This window comes from Myripristis murdjan, chromosome 19 (assembly GCF_902150065.1).
Source record: "Myripristis murdjan chromosome 19, fMyrMur1.1, whole genome shotgun sequence".
NCBI lineage: Eukaryota > Metazoa > Chordata > Actinopteri > Holocentriformes > Holocentridae > Myripristis > Myripristis murdjan.
Genome location: NC_043998.1, coordinates 18,345,864 through 18,360,998, shown reverse-complemented (window position 1 = coordinate 18,360,998; position 15,135 = coordinate 18,345,864). Strand labels below are relative to the sequence as shown.

Sequence of the window (15,135 nt, the reverse complement as noted above, 5' to 3'; positions counted from 1 at the left end):
ATTGATTGTTATATTTATGGTTTACGGTTTAATGTGAACTGCTCAGGGTCGTGCAATAAAACTGCGAGACCTGCTCCGGCACGGTTTGGGGCATCCCGGATCAAAATGACAGACGGAACAAGAGTTTTTCTCCAGTTAAAAAAAAAAAAAAAAAAGAAAAAGAAAAATACAGGGGGGAGGATTGTTGACTTCCAAAATGCGACGATTGACTTGTTACCAGCGTTTATGGACATGTTGTAGTTGTCTACAGTGAGAGACTAGGATGGAAGATCACATTTCAAGTGGAAACTGTGAGTAAGACATGGGCAAATATGACGAATACATGTGTTTTCCTCGCCTTACACACTAACTTACCTGCAGTAAGGTTTCCTAGTCAAGGATCTAGAAACGACTGGGAGGTATTCAAGTGTTTGTCCTGTGTGCAGAGGGAGCACCATTGACAGACTGTTATAAACACTTGATATGGTTTCTGGCAAACATACAGACCTCGCACAACATGACTGACGATATGAATTGAATTGTTAGGATCCACTTTATGATGCGGCGTGTATCCGATACGCAGGACACTCATTTCAACAGCGATTACAACTAAAGATGTGGCTCACCACTCGGTCTTTCACCAAAATCGCAACTGGCTGCGGCGAGTAATGGGATCCAGATATTAAAGCCCAAGTTTTATGGAAATACAATGGTCATTGGTGGGTTATTTGTAAGCCGAATTAAACAAAATTTACCGTAACGATTGCTAAAAGGGTTAAATGATGTTATGTCAGGTGTGTACATTGGCCAGTCAGCAGGATCACTTTAAACACAACATTTTTAAATGGGGTTTCAGCTTAAAACCTGTCAGGTTCATTCTTTTGGCTGTGGGTCAGTGGAATAGTTCACCCCAAAATGTTTTTCCCCCCCAATATCTATTAGCCTCATGTTACTCCAAACAGTTTATATATACACTTGGATATTTGGCTTTTGGGTGAAATTTATAGAAAATGTAAAATGTTCACACTACAGTGATATTATATCATGAAAGTAGGGCATTTAAGTAGAAGCATACACTGGTGATTTCCTCATCTCAAACAATTTCTTGAAACAAAAGCCAACAACAGTGGTGGGTATACCACAACAAAAAATGTCAGTGTCAATAACTTGTCCTGTGCCCTTGAGCATCAATTACAGCTTGACGACGTCTCATGCTGTTCACAAGTCGACTTATTGTCTGCTGAGGCATGGCATCCCACTCTTCTTGAAGGGCGGCCCTCAGGACATTGAGGTTCTGGGGTACAGAGCTCCGAGCTTCTACACGGCGACTCAGCTGATCTCATAGGTTTTCTATGGGATTCAGGTCTGAGAAAGTGCAGGCCACTCCATTTGAGGTACCCCAGTCTCCAGCAGCCGTTCCCTAATGATACGACCTCGATGAGCTGGAGCATCAAACACCTGATGTGAATTTTGCCGTTAAATGCCTTGTTAGAGAACAGCAACTTGTGTAAAAAGTACTGAAACATTGAACAGTTGGACATGTGCATTCAAAAGTTTACAGAAGGTCACATTAAGTTCACCTGTAAAGGTTATAATGCATTTTAGGTTCATCCTGAAATTTCATCCGAAAGCCGAATATCCCTAACTTTTTGTGAGTAGTGTATATCTCTATTGAACTACATAAAGGTACATCTGTTTTCATCCAGATCCTTCTCTTCCCCTCTCCTGTCTGCGCCTCCTGGTTCCGCCGTTTCAACTAGTCTCCGCAGCCGTTTGGCAGACCATCCAACAGAAAGTTGTGTCCGACTATGGGATGCTGGAGGAGTTTGTTTCCATGGTTACGGATGTTGTCCCAGAGCTCCTCACCAGCAGACAGAGAGCCCAGCTCATCTTAGGCCTGAGAGCGCGGGTCAGCATTAATAGGATAGTCCATTACCAAAAACTCTCTGTAGCAGTTAACTATGTTTAACTGTTTGTTTTTCAAAAAGTAAAGTGTTCTCTGTCACTGTGGCCATGTAACACTTTTGTATTGTGGTTTCAGCTGATCTTGGAGTTATGTCACTTTGAGGAAACTGCTCACTTTGAGATTATTCAGACACATTTGGACAGGATGCACAGCCTCACTGCATCATGGCTGTTGGAGGTGAGTTCAAAGCCTTCAGAATCAACATGAAAATGAAAATCATTAATGTTTTGTTGCGGTGAGATGTATGCCTCTTTAAAACCTACCATAAACTTTACAATATGTCTGCTTATCTGGCCTGGGAACCAGACAAAACTGCGAGCTCATGTTATTTGCTCTAGCAGATTGGTCTGCCCCTCCCTCCCATTCAGACAGATTTCAAACTGACCTGGGCTAGTTTGAGCCAATAACAACTGTTTATCTCATACTGGGCGGGTTTGATACGATGACTGACTGATACGATGAGGAGCGTCCTTGACACTCAACACTTGCTCAGCGCCTTGTCACACGTGTCACCACTCTGATTGGTTGTAGAGGCATTTTGGTTTGTGACCACTGATAACACCCCAACAAAGTTAGAAATGATTTGAGGGGTTCCAGATTAATTTGCATTTGCAAACTGGTCTGGCAAACAGCAGGCTACTACTTGTCTCCTTCTCTGTAAAGGTTTGTGCTGTTTTTGCAGGCTGGTGCTACAAATACAGAGCCGCCCCTCTCAGACTTTGCAGATCAAGTTCACAATTTGTTGAAAAAGCCCCAAGAGAGAGAACACTTCTTCCTGGTCAGTATTAGAGTAGCGTTTTGAACTTGCTGTGTTTATGATTAATATCCTTGCACATGTTTATGCTTGATCTTGTATATTTTCATGTTTTGTTAAAGAGTTGATCAAAACATATGTTCTTGTTCTCCAGAATGTGTTTCCTAAAGAATTTGGGCCAAAATATGACGAGGCTCTACATAACTTGATGTGGCTCTTTCTGTCAAGACTTGAAAAGTTTCTCTCTCATCAGACCTTCCAACAGGTAGATCAACAAAACTGAACACACCATAAGTACACACTTTTCTATCTATTTCAGTGACTTCTGAAGCTTGTTTTTTTTTTTTTTTGTAGATGAGCTGCATTTCTTTTGCATGTCTTGCAATCTTGTTTTTCCTCGTTCATTCAAGATTGCCTCCATGTTTGCTGATGTGTCCTCTGCGCTGGAGGAGTGTATGGAGTCTGTGTCGAACTGCGAGGAGGTTAAGACTCTGCTGCAGCATCAGAAAGACCTCAGCCAGCTGGATCACAATGGCAAGCCTTTTTAAATCATGGATTTGTTTTATTTGTCGCTTTTTGTCCCTGGTTTGACTAAAAATCTTTTTCTTCTTTTCAGATGGTTCCGTGGATGGCACCTGTATTATCTCAGCTCTTAAACTCTCCTCTGTTGAAACAGTGTTGACGGAAAAGGCGCAATCAGAATCCTACGTTGTGCATCACACGCCTTCATTTAAATCAGGAATGGAGAAGGAATCTGCAGCGTTACTACATGTAAGACAGCTAGAGAAGGACACAGCTGAGGGTGTTAAAAAAAGTGAGAGAAAAGTTAAAGATGGAACCTCTGTGCTTTTGGGAGAAGTAACAAGAAATAAAAACACAAGGACTTTACCTACTCAAGTCAAGGACAGGTCTCTACCTCAGAAAGAATGCAGAGTGCTGGTGAAAAGGCTTGACATGCCAGTGTCTTTGCAGTCTCGACCTGTGAGACGAAATCGAGGGCTGAAGATGAAAATGATTCTGTTGCAAGAGAAACGACGACTTTATGGAGGGGAACGCCCTGCGCACAAAACCATGTCTACCTTAAAAACAGCTACCTCAGAGAGATATACTCAAACTAAAACATCTCAATCCAGCGCCAAGGCATCCAGTGGGGCTCCTGTTGAGGGTTTTGATGTGGAGGATTCAATCACCACATACAAGGACCTTACCAATTTGGCTCCTGTTAGCAATTCCAGTGAGGACGATTCATTGTCCAACTGCTCAGATGAGGACCCTTCCAACATGGCATCTGTCCATGATGAGGATTTCACAGTCCTAGACAAAGCACAGGGCACCTCAGACATCAAACCTGCCGCTGCAAGAAAGACTCATTCTGCAACACGGAGAGGCCGATGCTGCATTTGCAAGGAGCAAGTGCAGGCGAACATGAATGCGCACATGAAAACCCATTTTCCAAACGGAGATTATGCCTGCCCCCGCTGTGACACCAAGTTCACAATCTTGTCCTCGCTGAGGTTGCATTTAAGGAGAACCTGCTACGATCAGCAGCAGGTCGATCCGGAAGAGGCAGAGGAGGCGCAAACTCTTTTCAAGTGCAACGAATGTGAAAAGGCGTTCAGGTACAAACTGTCCCTGGACGAGCACAAAAGGACGCACAACCAGCTGTACTGCGAGGTGTGCAGGAAGGTGCTGCGAGATCCAGAGACGTTAGCAAGGCACAAGGCCTCTCACACGCCGTTTCAGTGCACCCTGTGTGAGGAGAACTTCCGTCTTTATAAGCCCTTGGCGAGGCATTACGAAAACGTGCACAAACTCAGCAGACCCTTCAAATGCAACCACTGTCCGAAAAGTTTCTCCAAGCTGCGTTACTTCATCGGGCACGAGTGGAAGCACACGGGTCGACTTCCGTTCCAGTGCGCTCAGTGCCACATGAGATTCAAACACGACGCCGATCTCGTGTCCCATCTGAGAGTTCACACGAGAGAGAAACCCTTCCTCTGCGCAGATTGCGGCAAGGCCTTCTCCTGCAGGTCCAACTTGCGACGGCACTTAAATTTTCTCCACAGCCAGTCTCGGGACGAGAGGCGGTACTCGTGTTCCCTCTGCGAGAAATCCTTCAAAGAGAAAGGAGCCCTGAAAAAACACGAGAAGAGCAAACACCTACAGGAGCTGTTCCGTTACCCATGTTTGTACTGCGGGAAGCTGTTCTCCTCATCGGCGATGGGTAGACATAAGCTGATCCACACGGGAGAGAAGCCTTACAAGTGCCAAATGCCTGAATGTGACAAGCACTTCAGATCGACTGCTGAAATGAAGAGGCATGTCATGCAGTACCACACTGAAGAGCGGCCATTTAAGTGCAATGTCTGTGGGAGGGGCTTTATAATGTCCTGTTTACTGAAGACACATGCACGAACACACTCAGGCGAGAAGCCGTACATTTGCTCCCTCTGCGGCAAAGCTTTTCCAACCCTTTACAGCATGAAAAGACACAAAAAGCTCATGCATACATTTGACATCGAGTAGTCCTACTTCACTGAACCCTTGGCTAATCTGGATTGTGTTGTACATGTCGATCCCTCAGGAGAACGGGTTGCGAATCTTGTTTGTTACATATTTAATTCTTTGATGATACCATGAGGTGGAACTTCAAAAATAGTGCTTGTTAAATGCCGGTTGTCATTTTCAAACATAACCCACATAGAGAGTTGGTTTCAGATGCAAGATTGCTCTATGCGGAAATACTTTGTTTTCCTTGTCATATTCATTGACATATTAAAAAATAGATAGGGTATGAGAAAAATCTCTTCAATGACAGGTGCCTGTTGTGGTATGTTTACTTTCCTTTTTTGTCATTGATAATTCTTGACATTCGAGGAGATTCCATTGTAGGAAAATGCAATCTTCTAAGTCTACATTTCATAATAAGGTACTAATTTCTTCTTCTTCTATTGCTTTAGACCTATGAACAGTGCAGTAGAATGACTTGTGTAATTCAGTGCTCTCTAAACGGCAGCTGGAAGAAAGTAATGCCTTATTAGTGACTGACTGAAGGAACATAGTTTGAATTTAAAAATGTTGTGTGTTGATTCCATGTTTTGTAATGCGGTGTTTGGAACCGTGAGAGACTGTTTTCTGCTTCTCATCTCCCATTTGATGTGGATGTTAATGGTAGACTGTACACCTCATTGAAAAGTTATTAATTATTTACGTAGTTGTGTATTTTAACATGTTAGCATACAAGAGTCCCCGGAGAATTCAATCTGGAAATTTGGAGAAACTGTGAAAGTTAGTCCTCTTCCATGTCTGCTCATTTTTGAGTTGTCTGTTATATTAACTATTTACATCAACTTATGATACATACCTAAGCTTGTCTGTGGTGCCCACATAATGCCCCAACCTTCATAGTTTCACCTGCTTGTGTTAACTAGATCAATGGGCAACACTCCACACTGTATTTTAGTTCATGGACAGAATATTATCGTGTTTAAATTTTGTGAAATGTCCTTTTACATCACTGTGTAATAATAATAATAATAATAATAATAATATACAAATGTCTACTACACTTGTTACAGGTTAACTTGTGTACTTTTATCTATAAGGAGGGTAATATTAAATTTCCAGATGAACAAAGGGGTTGGACGTGATGCATCAGTGTCATTGTTGGAACTAATGTAAGCGGAACTAATCAAAGCCGCACCGCATTTTGCCGGACGACTGTGCCGGACGGAACAGACAACCGAACAAGATCATACGTACTACAATCGTCTGTGATTCTGCTCTCGGATGTCAACAACATTGGAGTATTTACCTTAGCGTTTTGTGAGCGTTTGGTCGCGCATTGCTTGGTATTTTTTGACAGTGTAATGTAACGTCAGGGAACGCGCAGGATGGACGGAGATATTTCTGAGTTATCTGGTGAGTACAAACAGTTGGAGACAGGCCGCGTCGCAGCCCGCGCGCGGGAATAGCATTACTCGCTAGCTCGGTGTCAAACGTTTCAACGTGAACGCGGGTATTGCCGGTAAACAGACTGAATGACCTCCATAATCCTGTGTACTAGTTCCTTCTGTCGTTAGTCGGTTCATTTCTATGAGTGGCCAGTTCATGTTGGCGGCGGCGAAGCCTGCGAGTCGTCGTTTGGGGACGTGTGCTAACTGTTAGCTTAGCATCTAGCTAAAATCCGACAGGCCAGGGCGAGCTCATTTATCGGACAGGAGCCATACCATGAATGTATTTCGAGTAAACCGGGCGACGCCCCCTAACAAACCCGCAGGCAAAATGATAACAGCTTCAGTGTGACCAACCGATATGACATTTATTGTGACATTTCACACCGAGATGCGTGTAAAGTGGTCATGCTAACACCGACATTGCACTGGCTCTTGTGTTTTTTTTCCGAGCTCCCAACGTAAAGCGTTAGTGTGAATTCGTGGAAGCTCTCACCCTTTTAAAATCCACCATTCGATGATATGATATAATATGATGCAGTGGTTTTAAAGCGAAGCTGTAACGTTAATCATAAAGTATTGTCTTGACGCCGTGTCCGATAATGGAACCTGTCGGCTCGGCTCAGTGGCTTGTGTGTTGCATTGGCTATCGTCCGTCGCTTGAAAAAACCTACGACGGTTACTTGACAGAGCACTAAATAATGTCACATCGCTTTACAAGTACGTTATTCGTATTTCATTTGCGCTTAATTAGCGTTTAAGTGTTCTTTCTGGGACAGCCGGAACCTCGCCACATCTATAACACTCTGTCCGGTAATGGACCCCCTTATTGCGGTCCGGTACCGTTTGTATGAACTCGGTGAACAAGTGTTTTGATTAGTCATTGAGATGGAGGTGATGCACGCAGGAGAAGAAGCCAAAGACAGTCCAGGGTTTACAAAATTATACATCATGCTATAGGGTAACGCAGCCGCTGCCTATCAGACATTTAGTTAGACTAATTAAACATTAAAGCTTAAACACATAACCGAAAATATTGCTTACACAGACCTCTAGCACCTAGCCTTGGGTCACAGATTGGTATTTACACGTTATATTCATATTTTTATAATGTATTATGCATTCCCTCCAATCAGTAAATGATGGAAGAATTTTTTTTTTTTTTTAATATAAATGAAATGTATAGACTGTTTAAATTAGTTTTCACTGGATGTATGCCAAATTGAAGAGTTGTTCCTAATGATTATGCATCATATTTTATCAGCGATCTTACTTGAGGTTTTTCGTTATGTCCTCTATATAACCCATAAAAGTGCACGGCAAATAAACCCCGAGTATGTCTGTGCACATTCTCATTCATCCAGGTCATAGGCATCTCATGGAAATTGAATCAGGTCAACTGGACTTAGTTATATGACTAGAAGACGTTTCGCCCCTTATCCAAGTGGCTTCATCAGTTAATGCTGTTCATTAGACTAGTCTAAACTAACTGGTGAGGTTAAATACCTGAGCTCCCCACCAGTTAGTTAGACTACCAGACTAGTCTAATGAACAGCATGAACTGATGAAGCCACTTGGATAAGGGATGAAACGTCTTCTAGACATATAACTAAGTCCAGTTGAATTTCCATGAGAAACCCCCAGTAGCAGTTGTGTGATATTGTGTCACATAAAGACTACACATGGATATTGTTTACATAGTCCTGTTTATGTGTGTATGTCCAGGTCCTTCCCTCCCCCTCGCCTGTCTGCGCCTGATGGTCCCACCACTTCGACTGGTCTCAGCGGCGATCTGGCAAACCATCCAGCAGAGAGTCGTGGCTGATTATGGGATGCTCGAGGAGTTTGTGTTCATGGTCACGGAGATTGTTCCTGAGCTCCTCACCACGAGACAGAGGGCTGAGCTCATTTTGGGTCTCAGAGCACGGGTGAGGAAGAGACAGAGAGGGAAGAGTCACTGTTCATGTTTTTCAAAGCTGTTGCAAAGGTTAAAAATGATGAAAATGTTCTCTGGAGGAAAATTGGGTTATTGAAGCAGGAACGCTGATACAGTAAAGAAGAATAAGGATTGACGTTTAATTATGTTAATCAACAACACTTATCAAATGTTGTGAAAGTGTTTCTGCTCTCGACATAATACATAGAATACTATACAGCTGCAATACTCCCAGACGGTGTATTGGCAGAGACTTGCCAAAACAGTTGACCTGCATTTGGTCCTTGGTATGGGTGTAAAACTATCAATACGGAATCAAACTTTCTGAACCATTTTGTGCAGTACAGTGTTTCAGAAATTAAACTTGTATCATCTATATCTTTTGTTCCCTTGTTATTTAAACACCAGACTAAACTATAGACAAATGTAAGGAGGGTGCTGAGGTTGCACAGATACATGCGATTGTCCTGTCAAAGTCCAGGCACAAGACAGTGGAGTCAAGACGAGTCCAGCAAAATTCAGTGCCAGTTACAGAAGACGGTGAAACAGAACTAAAGAAAATAAAGAAATAATTTTCTGTTTGAACAGCTGTTTGCTTTGGGGAAACTGTATTCTGTTTAAATGATCTTGTTCTGACACAGTTGAAATTTTTGCAGCAACCTTAACCATAATCAGTGGCAGCACTCCAAGATGTTGAAAGTTGCCGTTCTTTAGATTTTGTGCATTAGTTTTGTTTTTCTGTTCTCCTTAGGATATGTTTATGTGCCATTGCGCTGTTTTTATATGATTTTTATTGTTAATAACCAAGTTGCATAGTAGTGTGTGTGGATATAATGTACAATTAAAGCTCAGTACGAATACGTTGTGACACAAATAGAGTATGGTATTGTGACATTAACATTGAAAATCCTAAATTGTAGTGTTTTGTGCCCCTAGTGCTTGATGGAAGTGAATTTGGACCCTGGCTTAATGGGAACAATACAGTGGGAGATGAGCTCCATGCTTCCTTTTCTCATAATCAGTGGTTAATTATTACTGTTACTACTTTGATTATAGCTGATCCTAGAGTTGTGTCGCGCTGAGGCAACTGCTGACCTCCAGATCATTCAGCCACATCTGGACCGAATGCAGAACCTCAGATCTCTGTGGAATGTAGAGGTGAGTCTAAACCTGAACTGTAGTCAACAAATGAAGTATGTGATGAAACGTTTAAGGGATTACCCCCACGGAATTTTAGATTTGTTCACAGTCCCCCTAATTTCAAGTGGAGATCATCCTTACTCTGTTATGTATCTCTCATTATTTCCCTTTGCATTGTGCTGCTGACATCCCAGCTATAGTCAGTATTAATGATGAAACTAAAAACACATGCCACACTCATGCTAGCTTTACAACTCACTAAAGTAAAATCTGCCATTCTGAACCACCTTTTTTGTTGCAGACTGATAATACAGATCTGGAAGTGTCTGATTCTCATTTTCTTGGCCTGGTACAAAATCTGCTGAGAGATCCCGAGGAGAGGGCAAACTTTTTCCAGGCAAGTGTTCTGTGTGGCTTTTTTTCTCTCTGAATATGACCTCATTACACCTCTCTTGCTTGTCATAAGCAGCAGTGTAAATAATCCAAGAAAACATTGTATGCATGTTTTGCTCATAATGCATTCTCATTTCTTGTGTCAGTACAGACGTTACATCTTTGGTTATTTTTCTATAAACTTTAGGATGTGTTCCCAGAAGAATTTGGCCCCATGTATGACAAAGCAATACAGACACTGATGTGGCTGTTTCTCTCCAGACTTGAAAAGCTTCTTCCCACTCAAACCCTACAGCAGGTAAACTGAAAATATAAAACACTAAAAGACATTACAAAGACATTTTAAGAATTTAGGGATTGCTGTATTTACATTTATGTGAGTAAATGAATTTGCTGTAGCCTCATGGTAAATTTCATATTTTTCTCAGATTGCATCTCTACTCAGTGATGCTTCGTCTGTTCTCAATGAATGTATGGAGTCTGTGGCTCATCGTGAGGAGCTCAAAACTTTGCTGGAGAATCAAAAAGACCTCAACCAGTTAGAGGACAATGGTGAGCTTTTCACAATCAATCTTTGCACACATGGGTATACTAAATGCCAGTTTGTTTTCTTTCAATACCAGTGTCCTTAGTAACAGCACTGGCATTTATTATAATCTGATAGGATGGTGTAGTGGAAAGCACATCGATCTATGTGGATTGTTTTATTCTCATTTCTTTAACTCTGAATCTGAAGTATGCTAATATTAACACTGCAATTTCCTTGTCTCTTTTCAGACTCTTATGTCGTTGACAGCTGCATCTTGTCAGCCCTGTGTCTCCCTCCTGTGGAAAGAGTTGTGATAGTCAATGAACAAACAGAAACAGATGCAGAGAGTGGCCTTGTGTATACAGTCTGCACAGAGATGGAAGTGGAATCTGAGGGTAAAGAGATGTATGTGGAGGGAACTGAGACCCCAGTGGAAGATGTGCAAAACCAGTGGTTTGGTGTAAGCAGTGGCATGAAGTCAGATGGCGATGCTGAGTTGGTTACAGACCAAGTTGAAGACATGGAGCATGTTGAGAGTGAGATAGCGGAGAATGAAGAGGCCGGAGTGATGGTCATTGGAGAAGATGGCAAAGCAATGCCACTTGATGGGCTTGTGAAAAGTGCCAAAGATAACACAGGGAGGAAGGGCAACAGACAGGAAAGAGCAAAGAAACGCTCCACAAGAGCAGTCTTTGAAATAAGAAGTGGAGAAGGGGATCCACAAGAGGATGCAGAGCATGTCATCCTTGTGGAGAAGGCTGACATGTCTTCACAGTCCAGACCAGAGCGAAGGAACCGGGGGCTTAAGATGAAGAGATATCTGTCGCAAAGAAGGAAAACAGTCAAGACACAGGGAGGTACTAGTAGCAGCAGCAGCCCTAAAAAGTTACCCAGATCCCAAGGATCAGCCAAGAGCAATACCATGGACCAGAGAACCTGCAAAGTATGTGGCAAGGTGGTTAGTCGCGCCAAATTCTTACAGCGACACATGAATCGGCACTCAACACAGCTGCCTTATTCCTGTCCTGAATGTAAAAGGTTTTACAAGACCTCACGTTACTTGCAGCAACATAAGTGTTCAAGTCAGAGCCCGACAAAACAGAAGAGTGGCAAAAAAGCAAAGGAGCTAGAGACAAGCAAGGAAACAGCAGCTGAAGGAGAGCAGTCATCCAGCACGGCCCCTGGTGCAGCATCTGATGAGGAGTGGCCATCTGATGATAAAAGCCCTGAAGGAGACAAGAATTCACCAGAAGGTCCCTTCTACTGTCCTCACTGTGGTGCCGAGTTTAAGTGCAAGCAGACTTTTAGGTTCCACTTAAGAAATATCTGTTACAACGAGCAGCAGGTCGATCCCGAGAAAGCAGAGGATGTTAAGCAGTGTTTCAAATGCGACGAATGTGACAAGGCGTTCAAGTACAAGTCAACTCTGGAATCCCACAAACAAACTCACAACCCACTGTACTGTGAGATGTGCATGAAATTAGTGCGTGACACCGAAGCATTGGAGTTGCACAAGATTTCCCACACACCATTTCAGTGTAACCTGTGTGATGAGAACTTCCCTGTGTTTAAGGCTCTGCATAAGCACTACATTGATGTTCATAACCCCAACGGGCCATTCACTTGCACCCACTGTCTGGCAGTTTTTGAAAGTTTGAAGCGTTTCATCAGACACGAGTGGAAACACACCGGTCACCAACCGTTTCAATGCCCTACTTGCACTAAAAGATTCAGATCCTACTCTGACCTACTGGAACACCAGAAAAAACACACTAAAGCGTATCCATTCCTTTGCTGGGAATGTGGGAAGAAATTCAGGCATAGTGTAACGTTGACCAGGCATGTAGAGCGTGTACATAAATCTGGTATAACCATACCTGAGAAACCTGCATCCATTTTCAGTTGCTCCCAGTGCTCGAAGACCTTCACATCCCGGAGATGCCTTCTGAAACATGATAACTACCATCACAAAGGGTTACGGCACCCATGCGAGCACTGCGGAAAGGGCTTCTTTGGCAAAGATGCGCTGGTGAGGCATACGCTAATTCATACGGGTGAAAGGCCATTCAAGTGTGACGACTGCGAGAAATCTTTCAGATCCGCTGCAGAACTGAAGATACATAATCGATACCATACCGGAGAAAGACCGTACAAGTGCAGCGTGTGTGAAAAGGCCTTTGTGCAGTCATGTTTCCTCACCCTGCACATGCGAACCCATACCGGGGAGAGGCCGTATGTTTGTGCTACATGTGCTAAAGGATTTTCAAGCTTGCACGGCCTAAAAAGACACAAAAAGCTCGTCCATGCATAGTTGATGTAAATGTGACGCTTTACTCGTCATTCCCCCCACATCCCGAGGAGATTCTTTTTCCACTTTTCCCAGTCCAGGAAGGTCGGGGCCAGTTGCAGGATGGCATTTGAGGAACTTGAAGGGATTCAATGTCTTGGGTGTGTGTGTGGGGGGGGGTGCTGGCCATCATGTGGAATTGAGCCCAAGGCCTCCATCTGAAGTACGGCTTCCTTAATTGCTAGGTCACCCCAGTGTTTGTCACAGCTAGGTTCGTGGGGAGCTGTATAATTGTATAGTGCATTATAAAATCTTATCTTGTATTTTTTACAGAAAAGTTTGCTGTAGTTCTATTGAAGATTTGTATGTAATGATATAAACCATCTTTCTGAAGTGTACTTTGTTTTGAATAAATGGAACCCTTGATCTCGAGTCTCCTCACAGTTTTAGTCGTGTGTGTGATATGAACATTCAGTAGTAATAACTCTTTGGTCTAATGCACATATGCATCTAGAGAGAAGACAATTCTATGTAGGTGAAAATTAAACGAACCATCTCATTGTCTTTAACAGTAGACTGGTTTTCACAGCTGCATTAAGGAAGGTAGCTTCTGCCACTGATGTCCATGTTGTAACATTTGAAAATAGAAACAGTTTGAACCTGGAAGCAGGAGAAAGGATAAAGGAAGGACTTGTTTCTGTTTCTAGTGGTGTGAAGTCTGGCTTATCTGTTGTCACTATTTATTTATTGTTCATTGATTTTACTGAAATGTGATTGATGTATGTGACATTTCTCAATTTTTGTTGTCACTAAATCAACTTGATTCTGGGTCACAGGATACTATTGTTTTACACAGTTGTGACAAACAAATTCATATTCTTTTGCAAGTCGTTACAAATATGTAAGCAGTTTCATTGATTAAATTCAAAATTAAAGGTTTTAAACGCTCAGTCAATATAGGGTCCTTGTTTGGTTTTGGAAATTTTGTAAATTGCTGGTTCACACAAACCATTTATTTCCTCAAGACAGACTGGACATTTAAAATGCAGCTCCAGAATCACTCAGAGGTTAACAAGTTTGGCTTGAAGGCCAATTGTATTTATCAGTATTTATATTTTTATTTTGAATTCTGACAGTTGTGAAAAACGCCTCATACTGTAATGCAGAGTCTTGCGAGATGTTTACAGTCTTAACTCAGTGTATGTTTGCTGTCTAATGTCTTTAGTTTTATTCATCAAACGTTAAGCTCAGCATATTCCAATACTTGTGTTTATCTTAATTTCTTTACTGGCTGTTTCCCTTATTTTACATTTCAAGAGGCTGTAACTGAATTCCCACACTGTACTGGCTGAGGACAAATGCTCACTTCCCAGGGCTTTCCTACAGAATAAAAAAGCATTTGTTCTCATATTCCAGTGTCTTTGGTTGTGTCAGTGGTCATGTTCAACATGGGCCCATGCTCATCATGGTCTAAAGGCCCAATCACTGCCTTTTCTTGACTAAAGTGGCACTTTCTAATGTTTACAGTAATTCCATGATTTTTGCAATACTTGTCACATTGGTCCCATTTAAACAGCCCATGAGGTCAATTTGAGTCAACTGCGTCGCCAAATATTGTTAGATTGACAGCTTATCATGAAAACATCACCGCAACACTATATCACAAACCTGTCAAACTATAGACTTGCTTTAGACGGGGCCAGTTTGCTAACTTCTTTAAAAAGTTGACAGAGAGGAAAAAATCTGCTCAAGATCTGTGTCAGGCCTATTGTAAGGGTGGTGTTTCATATTCCATCTTAATATCATAGTTTATTTTGAAATTATCAAAATTCATATCAAAATTGTATGTGTTTGGATTTGGTGAATTTATGGCTGGCAAAGTTCAAACCATCAACTTATGGAAAACAAATGCCAGGTTTTCTATGATCTGAGAAGGAGTTAGTTTAGGCCAGGTAAAAGATGTGGAGCTATAAATGTTTCTCTCTTTCTTCCCTCATCTTTTTGACTTGGTTGCTATTGAGTTGCATTTTGACTGTAATTGATTGGATGATAAAAGAAGCCTTGTAAGGCTGTTCAGCTGCTTCTTGAAACTCTTAAGTGGTGGATGACGCCAAGCATGTGCCATACCTGCTGCTGACAATACCTTTGTTACTTTTCAAAGTTTGACCAAACCATATTAACTTTATTTGCAGTGATCC

At 42.2% G+C, this 15,135-nt stretch overlaps 2 protein-coding genes across 3 annotated transcripts; both read left to right on the top strand.

The window, feature by feature from the left end:
- The first annotated feature begins 129 nt into the window (after positions 1-129).
- Positions 130-6,338, top strand: LOC115378314 (zinc finger protein 852-like). 2 transcript variants are annotated; one of them, XM_030078525.1, is made up of 7 exons: positions 130-290; positions 1,740-1,888; positions 2,021-2,122; positions 2,628-2,723; positions 2,854-2,964; positions 3,110-3,233; positions 3,316-6,338. In XM_030078525.1, the coding sequence occupies exons 1-7, from the start codon at positions 263-265 to the stop codon at positions 5,223-5,225; spliced, it is 2,520 nt and encodes an 839-aa protein (XP_029934385.1). In that variant the 5' UTR covers positions 130-262; the 3' UTR covers positions 5,226-6,338. The 2 variants fall into 2 exon arrangements, with proteins under 2 accessions (XP_029934385.1, XP_029934384.1); XM_030078524.1 differs by having other exon boundaries at positions 131-290; positions 1,686-1,888.
- Positions 6,339-6,406: 68 nt separating this feature from the next.
- On the top strand, positions 6,407-14,347 carry LOC115377799 (zinc finger protein 665-like). Its single transcript, XM_030077822.1, has 7 exons — positions 6,407-6,620; positions 8,378-8,580; positions 9,645-9,746; positions 10,030-10,125; positions 10,309-10,419; positions 10,550-10,673; positions 10,899-14,347. Exons 1-7 carry the CDS (start codon positions 6,593-6,595, stop codon positions 12,959-12,961), a joined length of 2,727 nt encoding a protein of 908 aa, XP_029933682.1. The 5' UTR covers positions 6,407-6,592; the 3' UTR covers positions 12,962-14,347.
- The last annotated feature ends 788 nt before the right edge of the window (positions 14,348-15,135 follow it).

What these genes read in the sequence shown, in the direction of transcription:
- LOC115378314 (XM_030078524.1), top strand. Translation starts at nt 263, where the DNA reads ATGGAAGATCACATTTCAAGTGGAAACT. An exon ending in TCACATTTCAAGTGGAAACT is followed by an intron (nt 291 to 1,685) that starts GTGAGTAAGACA and finishes GTTTTCATCCAG; the next exon opens with ATCCTTCTCTTCCCCTCTCC. An exon ending in TCTTAGGCCTGAGAGCGCGG is followed by an intron (nt 1,889 to 2,020) that starts GTCAGCATTAAT and finishes TTGTGGTTTCAG; the next exon opens with CTGATCTTGGAGTTATGTCA.
- LOC115377799 (XM_030077822.1), top strand. Translation starts at nt 6,593, where the DNA reads ATGGACGGAGATATTTCTGAGTTATCTG. An exon ending in GATCTCTGTGGAATGTAGAG is followed by an intron (nt 9,747 to 10,029) that starts GTGAGTCTAAAC and finishes TTTTTGTTGCAG; the next exon opens with ACTGATAATACAGATCTGGA. An exon ending in CAACCAGTTAGAGGACAATG is followed by an intron (nt 10,674 to 10,898) that starts GTGAGCTTTTCA and finishes GTCTCTTTTCAG; the next exon opens with ACTCTTATGTCGTTGACAGC.